This window comes from Paroedura picta, chromosome 2 (assembly GCF_049243985.1).
Source record: "Paroedura picta isolate Pp20150507F chromosome 2, Ppicta_v3.0, whole genome shotgun sequence".
NCBI lineage: Eukaryota > Metazoa > Chordata > Lepidosauria > Squamata > Gekkonidae > Paroedura > Paroedura picta.
In genome coordinates, this window is record NC_135370.1 from 160,078,182 (window position 1) to 160,103,616 (window position 25,435).

The 25,435-nt window shown below is 46.9% G+C and overlaps 1 protein-coding gene across 4 annotated transcripts in view; it reads right to left on the reverse strand.

The window, feature by feature from the left end:
* The window catches only part of LGMN (legumain), a 33,827-nt gene extending 14,090 nt beyond the window's left edge, over positions 1 to 19,737 (reverse strand). The window contains exons 1-7 of one of the 4 annotated variants that reach the window (XM_077323531.1): positions 19,591 to 19,737; positions 10,076 to 10,256; positions 7,075 to 7,172; positions 5,255 to 5,336; positions 1,360 to 1,445; positions 1,160 to 1,235; positions 487 to 549 (exon numbers count right to left, since the gene is read on the reverse strand). In XM_077323531.1, coding sequence (XP_077179646.1) covers positions 487 to 549; positions 1,160 to 1,235; positions 1,360 to 1,445; positions 5,255 to 5,336; positions 7,075 to 7,172; positions 10,076 to 10,213 — 543 coding nt within the window. In that variant the 5' untranslated portion in view covers positions 10,214 to 10,256; positions 19,591 to 19,737. Of the gene's footprint in view, positions 1 to 486; positions 550 to 1,159; positions 1,236 to 1,359; positions 1,446 to 5,254; positions 5,337 to 7,074; positions 7,173 to 10,075; positions 10,257 to 17,357; positions 17,474 to 17,685; positions 17,730 to 19,590 lie in introns of those variants that run through there. The other 3 variants (XM_077323533.1, XM_077323534.1, XM_077323532.1) reach the window with 3 other exon arrangements.
* Positions 19,738 to 25,435: the final 5,698 nt, after the last annotated feature.

Below are 25,435 nucleotides of genomic sequence, written 5' to 3' on the forward strand. Positions count from 1 at the left end.
TTGCAAAAGCCTCTCTCTTTTTCTTTTCTCTAGCCCACCCCCCCATGCCCAATGTGGGGGGTGTTATAGTTCTACATCTGCTCCTTACATGTCACTCCCATTTTCCACATTCGCTTCTCCATTCTGTCATGCAAATTCACCCTGGAAACCACAGCACCAGCCTGCTGAAACCATGGTTCTCTGAGCTGAAACTTCAATGCCTGGATGTCTCTGAGATATCCTTCTTTGGTACTCTAAATATTGACAGCCCGAGTTCATTGTGGGTTAACGCAAGATGTTTGATCTAGTCCAACAGGTCTTATTATGGGATAAGCATGCACTAGGGAGTAAGTGCCCCTGAATTTAGCAATTCTTTCTTTTGAGCAAATGTGCAAAAGTACATGTATGCTCCCAAACTTCCAGACTGACATATGTGGCTGCAGGTAGACTCCCTACATAAACAGTAGTTCTTTTTTTGAAGTCTGGAAAAAATAGCCACAATTTTACCTTCTGGTACTTTTTATGACGGTACATGTCCTGGATGGTCTTATTCAAGTCTTTTGCATAGAGCTGCAAAACAAAATTAGCTCCATTCATAACCTATGTGATTTCTGTACTGCAAGGAGAAACACACACAAAGTATTGACAGAGCCTAAGGCAAGCACTGAAAGCAACTCCCTTATATTATAGGCAGGTACATCATCATTGAACTAGAATCTACAAATCCTGAATTCAGGAATCTGGAGAGAGGAAATCTTTCAGTCTGCCCTAGGTAACCTGTTATATATGCTTGGACTGCAAACATGTAAGTTGTTTACTGTCTGTATACATAGATGGGTTATGGGCCCAGGCTGACTGCCCATTCATCATGATCATTTCTCAAAACCAGTGAAAGTCTACACACATGTATGCTTTACCTGATTGGGACTCCTGCAAAAAGCTGGAACCATAATACTGCAAATGGAACTATCCATGTACAATTTGTACGCATGTAGGCTCTTTCATGGGTTATAACAATAATACTGGAGTGGTAGACACTAGTGGACAAGATGGACCACGATTGTAATTACTAAAGGAAGCTTCCGCAAAGGAAAACAAATTAAGTGATAAGAATGCTGATTTTTAGGCTCATAAACAAATCAAGTATGAAAGTCTTACAGAAGGGAGGAGGTATGCTTACATCATCAGATGGAAAAGCCAGAAGTCCAGGAGCTCCATGGTCAGTGAAAAAGACAAATATATGATCCTTAGGACCACTGTAAGAAATAAAAAGCAAGTTTGCTGACTCTCCTGTTACCTGAACTCTGGTTTTATGTAGCCTCTAATGCTAAAGAGACGTCTCCTTTGCATTCACTCCATCTGAACATCATTCCCATTTACCTTTTCAGCACTTTTCCTGATCCTACTTTCTTCACTGCTTCAGCATCACCTCTCAGAACAGCAAGGAAATGTTCTGGTGTAACATCCTACAGGTTGGGAGAGAGTTGAAATCGAAACATGGGAGAAACATTACCCGTCTCTTGTTCGAAGAGTTCTGGGCACTGGCTAGACACAGAACCACAGATTGCAGCATCTGTCTTGGGGAAGCTCGGAACCTTAATAAGGACTTCTCAATGAGAGAGCCACTCATGGTGGAAATGTTCCCTGGAAGGCAACCAGATCACCACTGTAGTCAACCCCTGGTAAGGTGCAGATATGAAGAACAGTGGGCATTACCATTAATGCCGAGACAGTGTCCCGGAGAGGTCCTGCCAGCAGGTCCCTTGAATAGAAACATGCCCCTACAAGCATGCTTCCAAAGCCTCTGTAATTTGCCAAGTTTCTGCAGAAACATTAATGAGATTTCTTAGCAGAGAAATCAGCATGTTAGATGAAAGGACTCAATCAGGGGCAGTCTTGGCAAAAGGGAATTACTGCAGCTGTCTAAAGGTGGAAAGGAAAGAAGAAGAGTTGTGGTTTATACCCTGATTTCATTACCTGAAAAAGTCTCAAAGTGGCTTATAATTGCCTTTCCTTCCTCCCCCCACAACAGACACCCTGTGAGGGAGGGTGGGAATAGCTCTGTGACCACCTCATCAGCCTTTTGGAGGTCTTTGAGGAAGTGAAGAAGCACACAGGCAACAGTGACATTACATACAAGGCTTCTCAATGGATTAAAAACTAGTTAAATGACGGGAAGCAACGAGTAGGAATCAATGGACAGTTCTGACAATGGACGGAAGTAAGCAGCGAGGTCCCACAAAGATTGGTATTGGAGCCAGTAGTATTTTAATTTATTCATCAGTGATTTGGAACTAGGGGGTGAGTGGTGAAGTGGCCAAGTTTACTAGCGACATAAAATTATTCAAGATGGGGAAAACTAAGGTTGACTGTGACTGCTACAAACTGGGTGAGTGGGTGACATCGTGGCAAATTAAATTATCTGTTGTTCAGTGTAAGGTGATGTACATAGGGAACAAAAAAATGCCAAATTCCAATACAGGCTAATGGGGTCTGAACTTGCTGAGACGGAAAGGCAAAACGATCTTGGGGTTGTAGTGGAGAACTCTATGGAAGTGTCAACCTAGGGTGCTGCAGCGATAAAAAAGGTAAAAACTACATTCATTAGGAAAGGGATTAAGAATATAATGGTCAATATAGTAATGCTCCAGTATACAGCTATGGTTCAGTCTCATTTGGAATATTGTATTCAGTTCTGGTCACCGTATCTCCAAAAGGACATGGTGGAGCTGGAAAAAGTACAGAGAAGGGCAACCAAGATGATTCACGGGTTGGAGTACCTTCCCTAGGAGAAAAGGCTGAGGAGTCTGGGGCTTTTATGTTTAGAAAAGAGAGGGGGGGCATGATAGAGGTTTATAAAGCTATGCATAGGGCAGAGATAGTTGATAAAGAGAAAGTTTTCTCCCTCTCCCAAAATACTAGAACTTGAGAGCATCCATTAAAGCTGGTGGGCAGTAGGTTCAGACTGGAATCAAGGAAATACTTCTTTACGCAGAGAGTGATTAAAATGTGAAATCTGAAGCTAGAGGATATAGCAATGGCCACAGGAATAAACAGCTTTCAAGGAGGATTAGATAGACTCATGGAGGATAGGCCTGTTGATGGCTACTAGCCATGGTGACTGAGGGGAACCTCCATTCAGAGGCACTAAATTTCTGCATCCCAGAGCCAGGAGGCAACATCAGGAGATGCCTCTATACCCTGTTGCTGGCCAGTCAGAGGAACAGGTTGGCTACTGTCTGAGACAGGATGCTGGACTAGATGGACCACTGGTCTGATCCAATAGGGCTCTTCTTATGTTCATTTAAGAAAGCAACCAGTCCTAGGATTCTGGAATGGATTCAAGGGAACATTGCATTTATAAAGCACTATTGGTTTAACATCTGTGTTAAGATTTACAGTGTCCAGATACCTTTCAGTATTACCATAAACTGGGTGGACACACGCAGAAGGAAGAGGTGACAGAAGGGAGTACACCATTTCAGAGAGCAGGTGGGAGACACACCTTTTTTAAAGCACCTCCCTGCCATGTGAAGCACTCTTAGGAAACAGGCAATGAACATACTAAAGAGGGAATTTCTAGCCGTCTCTTGGCCTGCTGTGCCTCTCCTCCCTATGCAAAGAGTTCTTAGCACAGGGGAACTAAGCATGGCCCCACCTGCAGTCCATTCTGCAACCTCAAGCTGTAAGATCAGGTCTGCCGCTGTAAGCATTCCTGGCTGCCGTGAAAGGACCAACCCGGTGGCTTCCAGGAATGCTGTGGGCTTCTTTCCCCCTCACTCACACTCATTCTCCTAAGAGCCATCAGTCCTCTCCTGCCACCCAAGAGGCAGCTTTGAAGCACAGTTTCTCCAAAGTGGCACGATGCAGCGTTGAGGGCCACTGATGCAGGTGAGGCACCTGTAGGCAAGCATTTGGGAACATCTCCAGGGAACCATGCATCCTGCTCTTACAAATTTTGCCTCTCCCTTGCCTGCGACAGTTCTGTTTGCTGTGTGAACAGCACGTAATGCTACTTGCAGTTCATAATCTAGTCCAGTGAAGGATATAGCTATTCTCTGGGGTTGTTACGTTTAGATCAGGGATTCCTGGTTAGGGGTCATTTGCCTCCCTGGAAGGGTTGTTTTTTGGGGGGAGGGGGGGAATGGACAAATCTTGGGAGGAAATTTGGAGGCTAGTGGAAGGACATCTGTGATTTTTGGCAGTGACTTCCCTCCCTTGGCAATGCCTGCTGCTTGCCAGAGGAAGAGAGCACTGTTATGTTGCTCAACCAGCTCCCAGGATAACAGTCCAGATCTTGGATGTCTCATTTTAGTCCTTGGTAAACCGCAAAAAAGAATCAACGTTAAAGAGCAGGCTGAAGCCTATTAGGGCTCAGAGTCCCAGAGTAGCATATATGCACATTTTGCAAACATACCAATATAAATAAAGATGTCTTGCCTGAAAAACTGTTTTGAGAGCCTAATTTCTGGGATTTTCATGAGTAGCAGCAGGTGAAAAGAGAAAACAACCCACTTCAGAGATCCATAGGTGAGCTCCACTTTCTACCATCCAGTTTTTCAAGCCTGCAGGCATTTTTTCAAGGATTGCTAAAATCTGATCAGTGGAGTCGTGATTTGGTGGCATCTTTATGCATCTACAGCATCTACTCTGCAGGCAGAAGGCCCCATTAGCTGCTCCAGCTGAAGGTCAAACATCCCACAGGAGTTCCAGGAATCTTTAGGAAAAGCTGAAGCAGATATTCAGTCTAGCAATGCTGCTGGACTTAAGTTATTGATCCTTAGTCGAAGAGCAGGAGTGCCGTACAGAGCTTGTCACCTCTCTGAACTGATTCTGCCTGGTAACTTGCTGATCAACAGGGACAGAGAAACGCTCATTACTAATCTTGTCCTATGTAGACATGCTCTTCAAATATCCTAAAAGGAAAGACAGCTGGTTTGCTGAGAGGGTGCGTCAGAGTTTAATAATTAACTCTTCAAATGGACTCGTAACAGAGGCTTAATATGCAAGATCATGTTTTTACTGCCTGATGGTTACATAAAAATAGTCAGATTCACTGTGCAAGATGCATAAGAGAGTCATGGGATCCACTGTCATCAAGCTGGTGACCAGCATGAAGTTTCGAGTACTGTACTGTTTTATGCTGCACTACATCTAAACATGTGACGGCTTGCTGCTACAAAGGGTCAAAACGTATTTTGACTAGCCACTGAACTGGTGTGTGGGAAGTGAACCTTATCCCTTGGGTCCCTGAATAAAGAAAGCTGACTCCTACCTGCTCTGTGTAGTCCTTTAGTACTCCTTTGTATACATCTGTGCCATTGGGTCTGTTGATGATTACTCCTGGGGTTGGATTCCTGGAATTGGGAAAAGACAGAAGTCTTACATACCAATGCAAAACAGACAAACAAACAGAAAACACCCTTAATTCCTTTTATAATTCTAAGCCAGTCAACTGCACCGCCACATACAGATTTAAAATGAATAGTCAACAAGCATCTAGACGCAGCATACATACAAAGGTGAAATACCATGCGCAGGACTTTATGTGCTTAAAATCCCATTCGCTTTATACATTTGGATTTCTATCCCAGCTTCTCCACAGAATAGGAAGGCTATTCCTATATTTTAAAGTCATTCGTGCCACTGATCACACTGCCCCTGAAGGTTTCACAGTATTTATGACTAACTCTTCAAGGGAAAGAAGGATTTTTCAAGTTGTGCTAAGTGCCCTGCAATAAGCTCTGTCGACAGGAAAGATTCTGTGCCCCATTTAGGAGATCTCCCTGCTTGAACTGCTTTCAATCAAGCAGGGCATTTCTAATCTATCACCCCACTCTCACGGGTTACTATTAAGCTGACTTCTGAAGACGTGTTGGATGTCCTGACTCCATTATCTCCCCACACCCACCACTCTATAAAAGACAGTAATCTTTCTCTCTCACATACCACAAATCAAGCCACTTGCTCTGGAATGCTACAATGGAGTCTTCCAACAGGGAAAGGTAAAGAACCAACCCTCAACGACGTCACAACATACAATAGCTTGGGCCAGTGGTTAATGGCAATCAGCAAACACTGTTCAACATGTGCAGAATGGCCATATGTGGGCATGTAAACAAAAGTCAGATGCATGCAACAGTGGGAACGTGAACCTGGGAAGACTGGAACACAAGAATCAATTGCACACTTCTTTAAAAACTACACATCACCCATTCAGTGTACATGACACAGGCTTCCAGTGTACACATTTTAGTAAGCTAATCCAGTGACCAGTAGTTACTCATAGCATAAAACTGAATTCTACAGTATGAGGTCAAGCGTAAGCAATTGACAGGGACAACAAGAATCACATTTCAGTGGTTTCACAGATCCAGCAGCATCTGATCTGAACATATGAAGCTGCCTTAGACCTACTCAGACCATTCATCAGGGAGCCAAAGCTAACCGCCTCTTGTTTTGCATGTTGAAGAGCCTTGGTTCAGTTCCCGGCCTCTTTAGTGAAAAGGATGGGGAAGGAGGTGATGGAGAAGATTGAGATCCCAGAGAGCCCCTGCCAGAATGGACAACACTGATCCTGATAGATCACTGCTGTAACAGGATCCCTGAGATTCTATCACTGGATTGGGCAGGGACTGAATTAGGGACATTCGTTAAATTGGGTGTGTTCCACTGCTAAGGCACAGATTCCTCCCTTCCTTCCATTCTCAGCCCATAGCCAGGGGTAGTCAAACTGCGGCCCTCCAGATGTCCATGGACTGCAATTCCCATGAGCCCCTGCCAGCATTCGCTGGCAGAGGCTCATGGGAATTGCAGTCCATGGTCATCTGGAGGGCCGCAGTTTGACTACCCCTGCCATAGACCCTGCTGCAAGGAATTTCCGTGAACAAACGCAATGGGAAGTAGTCAAGAGTAGGCTTTTGAATGACAGAGCACGCGTTGAACTCTACCAACAAGCCTTCTGCGATGGCGACGATTTGCCTTTCCTGGACACAGTGCTCTCCAAAGCATTTGGCAGCATGAGATTCTATGGGGAACAGGAAAGTGACCAAGGGGAGATTGGGATTCTGTTTCCCGGCTGAATCGGATACTTACTGTTCATTGTTAGCAATGTCATCATACATCATAACGACGATCTGTTCATCAGGAATCCCATTCCGGCGCACAATCTGATAGGCGTGACACACATCAGCCTGGAAGACACAGCAGCTTTCTTGACTGGTTTGCCCATAAACTGGTCGTGTGCGGCGCTGGACACACCTCGCCCTTTTCATCTCTCCTTTAAATAGTGACTATGTGTTTCATGGCATGCAGGACCCAGCTGGAGAAAGTCCCATGTATGTCAAATCCAACCCTCATAACCAATGAGTTTGACACCTCCGGTATAAAGCATGCTAGCTATGGGTTAGAGCCAGGCTAAATTGGCCATTTCCTGCTTCAGACCCACCTCCTGCCATTCCCCAGTGTCCCCTACATTCCCCCAAGAGAAGCATTTTGTAAAGATCAGTGGGCTGCAGTGGAACGGAGAGGCAGGAGGGTTCTCCTCTGCCACTGGAGAATTGTCTGGATCCAGCCCTATGAGTCCAGTCCCCTAAACCCAGAATACAACAGTATCCAAAGCCTTTTTCCTTCCATCCATAAAATTCTCAAAAGATCTTGCTGCTCTGGTCAAATGCGATTAGCTTCAAAAAGAGAGGGAACACAGAAGGGAAACGACTGACTGTGGGAATGGTATTCCTATACCGTTAAAGGAGAAGATGCTGACGTTAACAAGCCAGCACACTAAAGCAGTGGTTCTCAACCTGGGGGTCAGGACCCCTTTGGGGGCCGAATGACCCTTTCAGAGGGGTCGTGGCAGGCCAAGCAGCTTGGCCGGGGGGCGTCATCTATACAACAACCTTGCGTGGTAGATCGAGAGACAGCATTCGTCTGTCTGGAGCAGCGGAAAAGAGCGAGATCGTCATGGTGGGACAAGAGGTAAAACTGAACTGAGAAACCCCGGGGGGAAAAACAATTTATATACAATCATGAACACTGGATCTTCATGCCATTGGTCAGTCTTGATTTAATTTCTGTGAAAGAAACACGAGGAACTGTATTAAAGGATCACAGCATTAGGAAGGTTGAGAACCACTGCTCTACAGAGAAGTCACAAAGCTTGGCTGGTATCTGAAGTCAGGGTCTCCCCACCTTCTTTGCTGCAGTTCTGAATGAGCGAGCCTTTTCTCCAGAAGAGCAGCTCACAGCTGAGATGGATCTGATTGCTTGCGTTGGCACAAATCCCAGCACACTTCAGTTCATGACTCTGGGAAATTACCCTTGACTTATTTAAGAATGGGGGGGGGGAGACTCTCCCAGTCTAAATTGTGTGCAAATCGTTTCCTCGTGAGCTAGCCCTCTGAGAGTTCTGGTCAGGGACAATCCCAGGATAATAAAACCAGAATCCAGTAGCACCTTTAAGACCAACACAGATTTATTCAAGGCGTGAGCTTGAATAAATCTCTGTTGGGTCTTAAAGGTGCTCTTGGACTCTGATTTTATTGTGCCACTTCAGACCAACACGGCTACTCATTTGAATCAATCCCAGGATAGTTATGGTGAAACAGCTCAGATGACAAAGAGGCAGGCTGCTATCAAAACACTGATGTTGCAATCTCTCTCCGCGTGACCGACTTCACGCAAGTAGAGCTAACTCAGCGCTGTTTACATATCCTCCTCCTTCCGCCTTGGCTCTGGGATGCTTTTCGCCCTCCAACATCTGTTTCTAAGCACGCTCGGCTCTCCTTAGCCCAAACCGCTTGCAGTAAATTTGCCATTGTTTTTGTTTGCAGGTTGCACAAGAATTACAGTGCAGTCCAGTTTTTCTCCACCCTCGTCTGCATAGGGGTAGGAGGGCAAGACCTAAGCATCTCGTGAGTCATGCAGCAAAAGCGCTACAAAACAAGTGGCGATTGTGAAGCATTACTACAGCACAGGGGTGTGGTAACCTTCCATCGCAATACGAGCATCCCAGATGCAGAATCCAAAAAGCCCCCACTGGCCGGTTTCAATGTCAAGGCTGCAGACTCACCCACCCTCTTCCAGGAGTGAGATCCGGCAAACATAATAGACTCCTGAGCAAACACACAGAGGTTCCACTGACAGTAAACGTACGTGGTTAGATTAACTGATCGAGAAATGTAAGAGGAGCCCCCAAACAATTAGGAAGCAGTTTTTAAAAAATGTTTAATACTTTCGTAAGCACATACAAAAACTGCGGGTGGCAGCTGTCATCTTAGAAGAGGCATTTCCTCTTCCAACGTAGAGAGACAGCCTCTTCTACAGATGGTAACTATTGTGTATCGTCACCTAAACGTGATACTCTTGCTATTCAGAGTGTTTCATCAGGCCGGGGGCCCTGGTCGAGGCCAGATTCGCTTTGTTGAGGCCGGGGACCCTGGCCATGCTTTGATCATATGATCTAGTACTCTTGGGGGATGGGTGGGAGACAATGGAAGAGGCGGTCCCACAGATACAGAAGCCCCAGACCATGTAGGGCTTTGAACAACAGGATCAAAACTATTAACCTGATTTGGTCTCCATTCTGGAACCAGCACAGCTGGGAGATCATATATTTTAAACCTCAAGTTTTACTAAACTGGAAAATTGACCCACATGTACCCCCCTTTTTTTGAGGGGTCTATACATTTTGCAACCTCATGTGCTATATGCTGCATTACATCATAAGGCAGCACTGCTACCCTGGCTTTTCTGCCCAAGTAACAGGGCTGCATTGCATCAAATGGTTTTAAAACCCCAGATAAATTATTAGGGGCGGCCGGTCTATAATGCTGTGTACAGCTTATTGCATTCAGGCTCCTATTTATGTAATTTCTGCATCATGTGGATACTCTTGCTGTGCCTCACTTGGCCCCAGTGGTTCTAGACTTCTAAAACCCTCATGTGTTGGCCACTGAATGTCCCATTTTTCTGATTGCACTGAGCCCCTGGGAGGAAGGCAGACTGCAACGTACACAGATAAATCAAACCACAGAGGGGCAAGGAGGCATCTAGCGTCACCTCTTTCTCCCACTTGCGGAGCAGGAAGCCCTCTCACCTGGTGCCTGTAGTTAAACCAGCCGTTGGAGCCGGCCACGATGAGAACCCAGTGCTTGCCGCCATCTTCAGGGTCGTCCAGGGGGAGGGAGCTGATCCCCAGGAGGCAGCCCAGCAGCAAGGCCACCTTCAGAGCCATCCTCTCCGTTCTTCTACCAGGGACTTAATCAAGAACTGTAGACCTAAAACAAAAGAAAACACACCCAATAGTTTCCCATGTGCTTCGAAAACAGTCAAAAGAGAACTCACTCAGGTGGCTTTTGCACAGGCATTGCTCACAGTTCTCTGGTTCTGATAAGAACAGTGAGGCTTGTGTTGGGTTCCGGGTGGTCATTGCAAATCCTTTGTGTTGAGATCAGCTTTATCTCACGGAGCTTGAGGGAGAATGCGCTTTCCACCCATTTCTCCCCCCCCCCACACACACACACAAACAACTTCAGGATGCTTAGGGCTGATCCTGCGTAGAGCCGGGGGTTGGACTAGATGGCCTGTATGGCCCCTTCCAACTCTATGGTTCTATGATTCTACAACCACCCTGCAAGGTGGTTTAGGTGCCATCTCTGGGGCTCCCCCAGGCCCAAGTCTGAATCTCTCCAACTCACTATTACACACCACCCCAGACATGCTTATTCAGGGCTCCCGCAGATATGCAGATGTGCGGAGACACACATCAGACATGGTAGGCTCCCTCTCAAGTAGAAGAAGAGCTGGGTTTTATACCCTGCTTTTCACTACCTAAAGGAGGCTCAAAGCGGCTTCCCCTTCCCCTCCTCTCCCCACAACAGACACCCTGTGAGGAAGGAGGGGGCTGGGAGAGCTCTGAGAGGAAGTGTGACTGGCCCAAAGTCATCCAACTTGGCTGCATCTGGAGGAGCGGGGAATCAAACCCGGTTCTTCAGACGAGAGGACGCTGCTCTTAATCACGACAGCACGCTGACTCTGCAGCTGGCACATTTTTAAACACTCTGGCAGCATTGGGAGAGGCTAACACTAGGTACCAAGATCCAAGATGGCGACAGAGCAGCAGCTGCATTCTTAGATGTCTGCTTATCCTGTTTTTTAATTAGCTTCATTAGGTACCCTTTGCAAGCCCTATGAAGATAGGTTGAGGGACTTGGGAATGTTCAGCCTGGAGAAAAGGAGGTTGAGAGGGGACATGACGGCCCTCTTTAAGTCTTTGAAAGGTTGTCACTTGGAGGAGGGCAGGATGCTGTTTCTGCTGGCTGCAGAGGAAAGGACACGCAGTAATGGGTTTAAACTACAAGTACAACGATATTGGCTAGATATCAGGAAAATAAATTTCACAGTCAGAGTAGTTCAGCAGTGGAATAGGCTGCCTAAGGAGGTGGTGAGCTCCCCCTCACTGGCAGTCCAAGCAAAGGTTGGATGCACACTTTTCTTGGATGCTTTAGGATGCTTAGGGCTGACCCTGCGTTGAGCAGGGGGTTGGACTAGATGGCCTGTATGGCCCCTTCCAACTCTATGATTCTATGTCTCTCTTTCAGGCTCCCTCTCTGTTAGGGTATGGCTGGCCCTGTCTGCATTCAGTCACCAGGCCAGAGATTAATGGGAAGCTGAGACAGCATTTCTCGAAAGAAAAAAACAAACAAGCTGTGCCGCTACCGAATTCTCTACTTTTGCACACTCATCCTCTGGAAAACCGGGCCAGGGAAGCCAAACTTGCAGTGTTCCCACTGGAGGAGGAGGAGGACGAAATGAGGACACACGACTCGGACAGGAGGGAAAGCCTCCAAGAACCTGTTCTTGAATTTGGTTCAGCCCCTTGTGATAGTGGGTGTACACAATGCTGCCGAACTGGAAAGGCGGTGTAATGAGAACCACTTCTCACTAGCCCTCGTGATCGCAAGCAGATACTGTGGGGAAGGCACATGTTCTGGGAGCACCCGGCCATCGGAAGACTGGGACTAAACCGAAAAAGGAACTTGGCTACTTCTCTCGAGCTCGAGGCAAGTCGTCTAGGAGCCAGCCAGCCTCCTCCCCTCGCTCTGAACCGCAAAGTATGGAGTCACCAAAGCGGAGACACGCATCCAGCTGGGTTATCCCCCAACCCACCCCAGTTTCTCCCTGGAGTCTCTGAAAGTTTGTTCTACTGAAGGACTGCAACAGCTGAGTTCATTAAGGAAAGCCCAGGGGAGGCTGAAGGGTTTTTGCGCAGGATTCTAAAATCTAAAGTTTACATTTTAATAAATAAATAAATTAATTGTTCTTTGGACTGTTTTTGGATTCATTTGCATCTGTTAAGCATCCGTGCTCAGAGATTGCAGTCTCCTACCTAGAGCCAAATTATAAATTTCCCTTTCCATCAATTACTCCTCACACCACAATGCCCTGACATGGATGGCCAAATGAGCCTGACTTTGACAGGTCTGTAAAGCTAAGCAGGATTGACCCTGGTTAGTCTTTAGACGGGAGACCACCGAACAAGCCCAGGGTTGCCACACAAAAAGCAGAAAATGGCAAACTACCTCTGTTCTTTTGCCTTGAAAACCCTATGGCAGGGGTGGCCCTACCATGAAGCGGCATCCAGTTCAGCCCCCCCCCCCCCGCCCAATTTAAAAATCACACACTTTACCCCATCTCCACCAATACAAGAGTGTGGGTTCCAATATGCTTTTGCAAAGCTTAGTGAGACACAGGGGTGGAAGGGAGCGGCTGCGAGTTATCAGCTAGGTCTGTTAAGTTGTCCCACCTGTTCTGAAGTGTTTGCCTGAATGCACAGGCTCAGCACTCCCTACTGATGATTTGGCATTAATGCAACTTGGCCAAGGTCATCCCAACAAGAGGGGGAGGAGGCCCCAGCAGAGCCCTTATAAGAAAAAGACAGCTAGATTTTCTGAATACGGAGACGGCAGTCTGCAGTGGCTGGGGAGGAAAAATAATGTTCTCCCCTTCTGAACAGACTATGATACTTTAGGGATAGATTCAAGTGAGTACCCATGTTGGTCTCAAGTAGCACAATAAAATCAGAGTCCAGTAGCACCTTTAAGACCAACAAAGATTTATTCAGGGTGTGAGCTTTCGAGTGCAAGCACTCTTCCTCAGACTTGCACTCAAAAGCTCATGCCTTGAATAAATCTTTGTTGGTCTTAAAGGTGCCACTGGACTCTGATTTTATTATACTCTCAGGGGTAGTCGACCTGTGGTCCTCCAGATGTTCATGGACTACAATTGTCTATTCTATCGCATATGGTACTCTACTCTCCTTGGCTTCACAGAGGGGGTGCCAAGAAGAGGGCAGAATCTCAGGTCCATAGCACTCTGAACCAGATACTGTTTTAGGTCTCTCCTTGAAACCTTTGAGGCCTCAAGCAGCTAGAAGATCACAGCATAGTCAACTATGATGTACGCTGTGTTGTAATTCTGTGTGGCAATGCTGCTGGGCTGTTTTATGGGTCATTTTACCTATTGATTTAACTGTATATTTTTTAATTATTATAAACCCCCATGGGTCGGTGACCCAGGGAGTGACAGCATAAAAATCTAATGTATACATTTTAATAAATAAATGAATGAACTGTTCTTTGAACTATTTCTGGTGGGTGGCCATGTTGGTCCATAGCAACAGCACAAAGTTTGAGACCAACAAAGTTTTATTCAAGGTATGAGCTTTCGTGTGCAGGCAAACTTCCTCAGGTACAATGAAATGGCTGTAATGCCGTGTGCTAATTTTACTGCTCACCCTCTGCCTGCAAGTATGGACTGGCCATTCCCATTTCATTGAATCGGAGGAATTTCTGGCCAAGCCTCTGTTCTGTTCTTCGGACCTTCGACCTATATTTGCCTAAGCTGATGAAAACAGAGTTAGACGCAGCAGACGATCCTTGTTAAAAGGGTTAATTATTTATCTACTTTGCCATCCCACCAAGGGCAGTGTGTAAGCCATCAGGAAATCCTCAGCACAATCTATTTCAGCACACAGGAAACTTGAGATAACCGTAGTATTTTGGAGAGTGTATGTACAGGAACACTCCCTGGTGAAATGTGGCTTGTCACTGGTTGTGAGAAAAGACGACTTTTCTGAATGATATATTTGCTTCTGGAAAACTCTGTAAGGAAGTCTCAGCATGACTTCTGAAGTGGTAATTCATCTCGAGGCACCTTCACTTATGCAAACTGGCTGCCTACCAAGGGTGCTGGTTTTCTACAAATTATGGAGGCACCCAGGCTATTCCAAAGATAAGAACCCAGGATCAGACCAACCGTCCATCTATCTTGGGGATGAAAGCCTCCGGATGGGAACTGGGGATTCCCCCAGAATTACAGCTCATGTCCAGACTGCAAAAATCAGTTCCCTGGAGAAAGCAGATGCTTTGGTGCATGGACCTTAGGGCACTGTACCCCATTGAGGTTCTGTCCAACCCAGGCTCCAGCCCCAAATCTCCAAGAGTTTTCTAATATGGATCCTCATCTCCCACCAGTGGCCATGGAGGTCCAGGCATCCCTAGTCCATCTAGTCCCACATCTTGTTTCCTCAACAGGTATTGTACAGATGTGGCCCTTTCTAGCAACTGGGTTTTCCCTACCAGATTTCCAAAAACACTGGGGAGGCCAGAGTATGCGTGTAATTGGCTCAAGGGTTATCTGCTGCATAGATCTGCCGTTCAATGATGCACTTACCCTTGTTGGGAAGACCAAGGCAAATATTTTATTTCATCCTTTCACCCTACACTTCCACCAAGGAGTTTAGGGCTTTGCACCCGATTATACCCCCTTCTATTTTATCCTCACAACCTTCCCGTAAGGCCGGTAGGTCTGAGGCAGACCAGTACAGGATCACCCAGTGAGTTTAATGGTAGAATCAGGATTTGAACCCAGGTCCTAGTTTTAATGCTCACTGTAACACATCATGCTGTCTCACACTACAACTGCAGGAATGAAAGGTTGACCCTTGTTACCATTTTCCTGCAATGATGTCCCTAACAAGGCGGTCAAAGGGCAATGAAAAACAAACTAGTTCCATCTTTAAAAAAAAAAGAAAAAAAAGAGACAAAGGAGAAAAGGAAACTTCTTTTGGGCAGACTCTGGTGATAACATTATCAGCACCCAGATTTGATCAAAGAAAAACATTGCTAAGAAGTCCTTGGCAAGCCACTGTGCAAATCACTGCAAGACAATTGCCCCGAGCATGAATTTTAACACCGACATCAAGCATGCGCCGTGTTTTAACATTCCAGATTTATCACAAAACCAGTCTGGGTAACCGTTATGTCTTTTCAATACACAGCTAAACATAGCGCACATATTTGAAATGCAGATACGAAAGGTTCTATGAATGCTTGGGGCAGATGGCTTGGGCTGTTTTTTGAACGTGAGCTGAAATTCATTCGTTAACTTCTAAAACATTGCAACTGGATTTTCCAAACTCCTCTATGTTGACTCGTCTGCTGAGAAGAAACCAGGTTTCTTCCACATACCTTCTGTGGGTTATTAGAAGTTTCTGCGGGATGTCTTGGGCATACACTCCGCTCACTGGCCGGGCCAGTTTGGTCACCTGGTTACCTCACTTCACAGCTCTGCCATGCCTCCTGCCACACACCCCACACTTCTCTCCAATTACAAGACAAAGATCTGGGGCTGAAGACAACTTGGCTTTCTGGGGAATCTGTCATGCTTATTACTCAGCAGCTCAGTCCAGATGGATACGAATTTCATTGTTAGAAGTCTTCTGGTATGAATTGCCTTTCGTCCTTTCACCTTCTCTTAACTCACGTTCAAGAACCAAGGACTCCCTTCATCTCCTGATCCATAAACTATGGCTGGCTTTTCTGCCCATGAATCCAGATTCCAAAACAAGGCTTAACCCTAGTTAGTGGGTAAGTTGCATCTTGGTTGCTCTGCAATTACTATTGAACCAGGTATTTCACGTGGTCTCAAGTTTCATCAAGATTATTTTGGTCTAAATGGGCCAAATACCTCAGACAAATTAACAAGACCAGGAATCCCCAACCAGGTGTCCACAGAACCCTGGAGTCTGCAAGCATTTCAAGTGGGGGTCCGTAGCATTTTGTATTAGGCCTTAATAGACTAGGGAATCATCCACTTCCATCGCACCCCCTCTCCCCTCATGAGTGAGTTCTCTTGTAGTTTCTACCCTGAGCAGGAGCACAGCTTCCACATCTAGTCCTGCCTTAAACCGTGCCCTGTCTTCCTCCCCATTCCTCCTCGACTCTGCCTGTTAATGTGGGTGATGATGTATCTTCTGGTAATATGGGGCTGGTCGAAGCCTGAAAAATTATTTCAAGCGCTCCTCCATGGTCAAAAGATTGAAAAAGGATGAACTAAACAGAGTAGCTGAATCTGATTGCAAAATCTTAACTAGTCTGTGGCAGAGAATGGTGCCCATTATAATTTGAGCTTTAGCACCACAGGTAGTATTCTAGTGCAACCAGATTTTTTTGGGGGGGGGGAGTGGAAACCTTTGATAAGTCCATGGAATAAGCAACTTAGAAGATGGCCACTTCCTGCATAATCATAAACATTTGAAAAATCTAGGCAAGGCAAAATATTATTTTATTTATTTACAGAATTTGTATCCCACCGTTCTGCCTTTACAAGGGTCACCGAGGAGGGAAATTAAAAATCACATTTTAAAACCACTAAGACAAACCCACCACTAAAGCATCAAATTAACCCCTGACTCTCCAAAATACAGCTCTAAAAAAACTGCCCAAGCATGGGCACCACCTTGGTAGGTTTAAACTCCGGAAAGAGGAACTTTCTATTTATCTTGGCACATGCTGCACCCTTCAAGATTGCAAAGCCAGCTAGTTTCGCCAAAAAACTGATCTCATAACTTACAGCTCACGAGTATCCCTCGCAAAGAAAAAAAAATGCCTGCACACTTTTTTCACGTGGTTGAAACTGTAAATGTATTGCTTAATTTCACAGAATCATAGAGTTGGAAGGGGCCATACAAGCCATCCAGTCCAACCCCCTGCTCAACGCAGGATCAGCCCTAAGCATCCCAAAGCATTCCCACTCTGCCATGAAAGTTTGATGGGTGTCCTTGGGCCAGTCACACACTCAGCCTAATCTACCTCATAGGCATGATGTGAGGGTAAAGTGGAAAGGGAGAGAACATTGTAAGCCACTCCCACTGGGGAGAAAAGGATGGCATAATTGAAATAAATATATAATTAATTTAAAAATAAGATTTCAGCTGTTTCCAAACACAGTTTTAATGTTAATTTAATGTCCTATTTCTGTCACTGAACTAATCACGTCAACAATATTTACAGAGAATAGTACATTTATTTACTTACCCTGTATGGTTTTTAAAGCATTTATAATACTTTTCTAGAATATTTAGCAGTGCGCTACATCGCTGACTAATTTTTTTGTATTTCAACTTCAAAGCAGACTGGCTTGATCCACATGCAATGGACTAATAGTGCAATCTTATGCAAAATCAGCCCACGCTTCTATTCAGGATTGAACTGTAAATTATATATTAACCAGGGGCCAAGCCTGTTGCATTCAGGAGTACAACGGGCACTAGATTGTGGGGGGTGCGTGTGGAAGAACTCTACGGACGGCCTCCCCCTCCCCCCAGGACCTGGAAAGGCTGCAGGAAGCTGTTAGGGAACTCACCAGCAGAGGTAACTCTCACCTGGCAAGAATCTGCAGCCTCCGAGGGAAGTGGAAGGAGGAGGGGGTGGTCAGGGCTGGGGGACAGAAGGCAAATGGCTGGCTGCTGGACAGACAGGCAAGCCAGTTGGAGGAGGAGGCACTTAGGGGCGGGACAGCCGCCCTGAGCGTTAAGTGCTGAGTGGCCAGAAATATATTGTGTGGAACTGATTCCCCACTGGAATTAGTACTGATGGTGGAGGTCCTGTTGTATGCCGCCCTCCCCTAAGGCTCATTGTGACACTAGCAAGAGTACAAGAAAAAACATTTGAAAGCTACGTACTGCTGCTCTTCCTACTTGCGAGCTGTGGTAAAACAAATCTAGAGATTGCCTCACTGAATCAACCCTAACCTACTTAGGCCCCATAGGCCGTGAGGAAATACCCTCCTGGGTATTTGATATAAGATAGTAATTTGGTATCAGATGGTGATAGTCACCTCTAGCAGCCGGTCCTCAGGAACTGGCAATAGCTCTTTAACCACGATGAAAGATCCGACCTCTGAGAACAGAGAGTTTTATTTTGCCATCACAATTGACAGTGTTAAGAGAGGGGCAGACAAAATGATTACAGACACATCTCTCCCTGTCTATTTGAACTAGGAACAACAAGAGTTCTTGGAAGAAATTGCCTAAAGTTATTTGTGCACAAAGGAAGTAATTATACAGTCTGGTCTGCTCCAAGCCTATTCACAGTTTCACTGGACACACAAAACCTCAGATATTCCAGCTACCACCTTTTGACTCCACAAGAATCTGCACCGGCTCAGGTCTTCCTGCAAACTGCCCAATCATACGTCATTTCCCAGGTTGTTGTAAGATATCCTCAAAGGAAAACCTCTGCATCTATCAAGAACGCCTAGGTTTGTACTCTAGAGAGAAAATTAAGAGTTCCACACATCCTTCCCATATAACCTGTTCCTGCATCTTAAGAGACAGGTATGCACTCATGTGTCTTTTCACAACTTGCTCTGTAGCAGCTCTTTATGCTCACAGTTGGGCATTGATGGAACCCAGCCTGGAATCTAAACACCTCTGGGGAAAAAGCCATAGATCTTCTCCCAAAGGACACCACACGTAAAGCTGTACAGATGACGCACCCTGTGCTGCTTCCCATCAGCAAAGTGGGGTGGTCAGTCATGTGCTTTCGAACAGTGGTGACTTTTTAAAGTGAAAGTTTGCAGTACCTGTGTCTAAAAGCTGAGATTCCCCAATCATTCTGTAACGGTCAACTCAGTGGCCCTGTTCCCAAAGAACAGCCGAGTCTGTCCGCAGCAGCAAAATCCCCTACAGCAGCGGTGACCCAACTGTGGGTCAGATATCCATAGACTACAGTTAACATGAGCATGCTGCAGCCCAGGAACACCTGGAAAGCTACAGTTGGGTCACCCCTGCCCTCGAGGCTGACAGATTCATCTCATCCTCAACTGACTCGCTTCATTTAAAGCCCGCCTTTCTCCCCATCCCACCCAGGGGGACCCAAAGCTGCACCGGTCATTGTGCTCGTCTCTAGGTCATCCTCGCAACAACCCTGCGAGGTAGGATAAGCTAAGAGCAAATGCCTGCCCCCCCGCCCCCCCCCCCCCCGCCCCAAGGTCATCCAGAAAGCTTCTGTGGCGGCGCAGGCATCCGGACCGGTCTCTCCCCGGCCAGCACCTAGCTCTAGACTCAAACCACAAGACCACACCGGCAGGAACTGCAGCCCAGACGCCCTTTCCCCCACCCCACATCTCCCTATGCCGTGACCCTATCCTGGGGCTCCCTTGCCAAGGCAGCCAGAGCCCCCCGACCACGGCAAGAGGAGCGGGGAGCCATGCGCCGTCCCTCCCCTGCGGATCCCACCCGACGCCTCTAAGCCCGGCGGGACTTACTCCTCTTCCCCAGGCGGATGGAGAGGCGCGCCGGGGCCGCCCGAGCCCGTCTTCCGCGGGACACCCAAAGGCAGGCGGCGGCGGCGGCGGCGGCTGGCGGGGACAGTCTCTCTCCACGCCGAGGTCAGAGGCGGGGCGGCGGCCGCAGGGGTGGAGCCGGCAGACGCTGCTCCTCCCGCCGGCCCCTCTGCGCGGGACGGATGCCGAGCCTGACGGAGCGCGGCCTGTGGGCCTGCAGGCCGCGCGCTCTCAAGGCCGCCGGGGAAGCGGCTTCGGAGTGAGCCTCAGGTCGGGGATGGGGGGTAAGCTGCGTGGAGGGCTACTCCGCCCTGAAGGCCCCCGAGCCCGGGAGAGTTTGCCCTAAAGGAGGAGGCTGTTTCTAGGGAGGGAAAATGGAGGTGAGCGGCCGCGTTGGTCTGAAGGGGCAGAACAAGAATTGAGTCCAGGGGCAGCTTTAAGGCCAACTAAGTTTTCTCCCCCCCCCCCCCCCCCTTCAAGGATCGCTGCCTTGTTGTGGCAAGGGGGCTTGCGGAGCTCAGTGAAGCTATGAGCCATGCCGTGCAGGGCCACCCAAGACGGGCAGGTCATAGCTGAGAGCTCTGACAAAAGGTGATCCACTGGAGAAGGAAATGGCAAACCACTCCAGTATCTTTGCCATGAGAACTCTATGTACTTGGCACCTAACAACAACAACAAGTTTTCCTCAAGGCGTAGGCTTTTGTGGGCAGTCACGCTTGCTTCCTCAGATGCATGTGGAAACTCACATCTTGAATAAAATGTGTTGGTCTCAAAGGCGCCTTTGGATTCAAATTTTGTTCTAGGAAAGATTCCCGAGGTAGCCGCTTACTGCTGTGGAAGTGGGACCGTGAAGAAACCGGACAAGGAGAGAATCAATTCATTTGAACTCTTGTGCCTCCTTCTTCTTCTTCTTATAATGGCATATACAATGTTAGACAAGCATGTAAATAAGCCTGAGATGATGTAGTTGATTTTGTTGGATCCAAAAGTATTAATACACACACAACCTTGATGTTTTGTCCTGTTTTGGGGGTTAGCACCCTGTGGTTCTCACAACATGCCTACCACTTTGAAGGTGACACCCCTAAATAAGATTTGGTCCAACTTAACTTCAGAAGTCACATAATTTGTTAATTAGGATCCAACAGCGAGCAGTTCAAGTGGCACATGTTCTGCCACTGTCTGTATAAATAGACCTGAAAGGCCCCGACTCTGCATCACCATCAGGGTAGTTTACATAAAATGTCATGGATATATATAATAATCATTGTAACAGTGTTCTTAACAGTGGTTCCAGATTGAACTGAATATTATAACAGATTCACACTGTAAGAACAACTTTTAACATTAGCCAGTAGGGAGGTCAGTTTAGTTCAGGTCATGGAGGTGGGTGTCTATGGCCAACTAGGCCGCTAGTAGCTTAGCTTGGTGTAGGTGGTAAAAGACTTGCCACACTACTATTGTGCCTCCATGGAGAGGGAGGCATCAAGGATCACACCCAGGTTTCTGGTGTAATTACTGATAGCCACACTCCGTCCAGGTTGTGTAGGTGTGCTTCCTTGCTTAGGCCATTCCTGCCCAGCCACGGGACCTCAGTCTTTGAAGGGTTGAGCTCCAGACTCTGAGCCACCTTGTCACTGCTTCCATCTGACTAAAGATTTTGGGGGAGAATCAGGGTGGCTGTCCATCAGGAGGAAGAGCTGGGTGTCATAAACAAATGTTATAAACAAATATCCCAAACTTTGAATAGCCCACAGAACACCATTAAATCCATTATAACAAAACAGAAAGAACATGGCACCACTACAAACCTGCCAAGAGAAGACCATCCTCGCAGACTGGGCAAGGAGGGAATTAATCAGAGATGCAAGAAAGACACCAAGGATAACAATGAAGGAGGTGCAGAGATCCACAGCGGAGATGGGAACATCTGTCCACAGAATGGGGCTTTATGGGAGGGTGGCCAGGAAAAAGCCAGATTTGAGACTGGAACATAGTTTCAAATCACAGAAGGACAATGACCTCAAAGCTACACTGAAAGCGTGTAAGGGAAGAAGGTTAAAGTATTGAAATGGCCTAATCAAATTCCATTGAGAATCTGTGGCATGACTTGAAAATTGCTGCACACTAACGTTACTCATCTAACTTGAAGTTGGAGCAATTTTGCCTTGCGGAATAGGTGAAATTTCCAGTGGCTAATGTGCTAAGCTGATAGAGCAGGGATTCCTCACCAGGGGTCTATGGGAATTCTGGAGGGGGTCCACATCCTTTCCCCAACTACCTTAATGGATTTGGCCACAAGCTAGGGAACTTCCATTGTTTCCACACACACCCCTCCTCCAGGCATGAGAAATTACTCTTGTGGTTCTGTACCTGGGAGGGGGTGGAACCTGCACACTCACTCCCACCTTAACCATCTCCTGTTTCCCCTCCTTCAGTCTTCCTATTGTCACAGGTGGTGATGTCACTTTTGGGGATGTGGCAGGGGTGTGTGGCCTGCTGAGATCACTTCCAGGGCTCCTTGAAGCCTGAAACATTTTTTCAGGGGGATCTCCATGAAATTATAGAGTTTTATAGAGTTTTAAGAGCAATTAAGGGGATTATTAATTTAAGATGTTTTATTCTTGTGATGTTGTTTTTATTATATGTTTGGTTACCCTGGGAGCGGCGGTAAAGAAATGTAATTAATAAATAATCAATCAAAAAGTTGAAAAAGGCTGTGATAGAGGCATACCCCAAGAGACTTGTAGCTGTAACTGTAGCAAAAGGTGGCTCGACAAAGTATTGACTTTGGGGGACGAATACTTATGCACAGTCATATCTTAAGTACTGCTTGTGTCATAGTAAAAAAGATTTTGCACCTTCAAAATGGTAGGCATGTTGAGAGACTCACATGGTGATAGCCTTCCCCGCAACCCAACTTATGGCAGTTCAACTTAGTTTGTAATGCAATAAAACATGACAAAAAAACAGGACAAACACCAAAGGGGGTGATTATGTTTGCAAGCCAATGTATATAAAAGGTAAAGGTATCCCCTGTGCAAGCACTGGATCATGTCTATCCCTTGGGGTGACGCCCTCTAGCGTTTTCATGGCAGACTCAATACGCGGTGGTTTGCCAGTGCCTTCCCCAGTCATTACCGTTTACCCCCCAGCAAGCTGGGTACTCATTTTACCGACCTCGGAAGGATGGAAGGCTGAGTCAACCTTGAGCCAGCTGCTGGGATTGAACTCCCAACCTCATGGACAGACAGCTTCAGACAACATGTTGCTGCCTTACCACTCTGCGCCACAAGAGGTTCTTAGCAGATACAAATAGGGCACCCAGCCAAAATCTCAATGAAGGAAAACAAAGCCTGGATAAAGACACCCAAATCACACTAAATGAAATAATCACATCCTGTGTTCAGTTTTTTAATTTATACCCCACCTCTTTTGACAACGTTGCCTCAAGGCAGCTTACAGAATAGAACAGCATAGCCCATAAAATCACATTAAAACATAATAACATTAGTCACAAAATTGAAACAGTTATAAAGATGGTGGTACAAAACAATATTCCTCCAACCCAAATGGTCCCAATATCAAGGTCTTAATAGTGTAACTACAGGTCCTAATCTTCCACGTTCAATATGGGACGCACAGGATAGGTCGGGACATATGAGAGAGCCCTGATATTATTGCTTGGTCGGAACAGCTTTATCAGTGCTGTGGCCAGCCCAACGTCACCCAGCTGGTTGCATGTGGGGGAGCAGAGAATCAAACCTGGCTCACCAGATTAGAAGTCTGCACTCCGAACCACTACACCAAGCTGGCTCTCTCTTAGTTTAATTCACGATTGGCCAACATTTCTCCACCAATTTCAGTCCTTCAGACTGACTGAAAGGATTTAATCCCAGAGATGTTAATCCCATGTTAGTCTCTTGCAACCAAAATAAACATGTGCCTAGTGGACCTTGTAGATTTCAGGAGATTTCTCTCCAGGACACAATTTTGTGGCCTGAATAATTATGCTGAAAAGCTTTAGTGGCCCCTGCTGGCTGAAAGCTGAAATTTCATCAAGAGCATTGCCATGTAAATAATCATAGAGTGGGAAAAGGCCATATAGACCAGTGGAACCCAACCTTTTTATCACCGAGGACCGGTCAACACATGACAATCTTACTGAGGCCGGGGGGGGGGGGTTAGTCTTTTGCTGAGGCATGTTGCTGCTCCACTTGCTTTCCTGCTGGCGCCCCTGACTTCCCACCACCCACTGGGGGGCGCTGCCAGCAGCAGCTGTGCAGTGCCATGCCGAGGGGGAGCCCCAGCCACGGCAGCCGCTGGAGAGCACTAAAGGTGAGCTGGCAGCAGAGTGGCAGGGCAGCCCCCAAGGCAGCAGCTGGGGAGGAGGACAAGGAGCTGCGGCCTGGTACTGACTGATCCATGGACCGGTCCCGGTCCCCGGACCGGGGGTTGGGGACCACTGATATAGACCATCTAGTCCACCCCCCTACTGAATGTAGCAGCAGCCTAGAAAAGTGGTTCTCAACCTTCCTAATGCTGCAACCCCTTGGGTCGCTGAGGCCGTCGCCACTGTTGCGACCCCCAGGTTGAAAATCACTGGCCTAGAGCAACCAGGATAAGTATCTGTCAGTGAGGGAGAGCTCATCACCTCCTTAGGCACTGCTGAAATACTCTGAACATTTTATCCTGATATATAGCCAATATTGTTCTCTCCTCTTTTCCCCCTCCACCCCCAAAAGGACTGCCACAGCATCTACAGGCCTCAGCTGGCCTGCCCGGGGCAAGAGCACTTAGAGGGACTCCCTTCCTTCTTCCCCCACTGCCCCAGGCAGGCCTTTTCAGGGTGGGAGAGAGCGCTGGCAGGGACTCCCTCCCACCCACCCCCCAACCTGGGTAGCCCTGCCAAGGTTTGACAAGGCTGTGGCCAGGGCTGCTTAGGGCAGGGACGAGCATGGCAGGGGTTCCCTCCTTCCCCTGCCAACAGGCCCACAGTCCCAGGCCCTCCACCCTTCACCTCAGGTCCCACTGGCTGCCCAGCTTACTGCAGGCTGGTACTTCTTCCATATGGAAGAAGTTGGAGGGGGATGCAGCCAGGGGCAGGACATCCTTCCTGATTGGCTGTTAGCTGGCTGGCCGGCCAATCATGGACAGGACAACCATGACAGCCTACCTGATTGGTGGTTAGGTAATGAGTCTGAACTCCTCCCACCACCCCCTTACTGTTTTATTTATATGTTCAGATCAGATTCAGATCAGATTTTCAGATAAGACTAATTTATTGTGCTAATATTTTAATCATTCTAGCAGTCCTTATTTATTTTCTCCCAATTTACTTCATTTATGCCTTGCCTTTCTTCCCTGTGGGGACTTAAAACTGGCTTACATCAGTCTCCCACATTTTATCTTTTCAACAGTGCTGCGAGGTTGGTTACGTTAAGAGGCCAGCCGGCATTTTTCCATGGCAGAACAGGGATTCAAACCTGGGTCTCCCAGAACCTAGTTCAGCAGGCTAACCACTACACAATACTGGCTCTTCAATCCTTAAACCCTAACATACATAACAATTTACAAAGAAAGAGTCCAACCATACATCTTCCTACCTACTTCTGTCCAACCAATGAAAGTCCACAACTTCCAGCCTATTTCGTCAGGCTGCTCTCCTCTCATGTTCTTCTTCAACCTATCCAATATTATCTCTTGAGATGAGCCTTCCAAAACTCATCAATTTATTAAATGCAGATGAATTTACAACAGCATTTATAGTTTTCAAGCAACCCAAACTCTTCCCCAGATAAATCATCTTTACAACAGCATTGTTAGG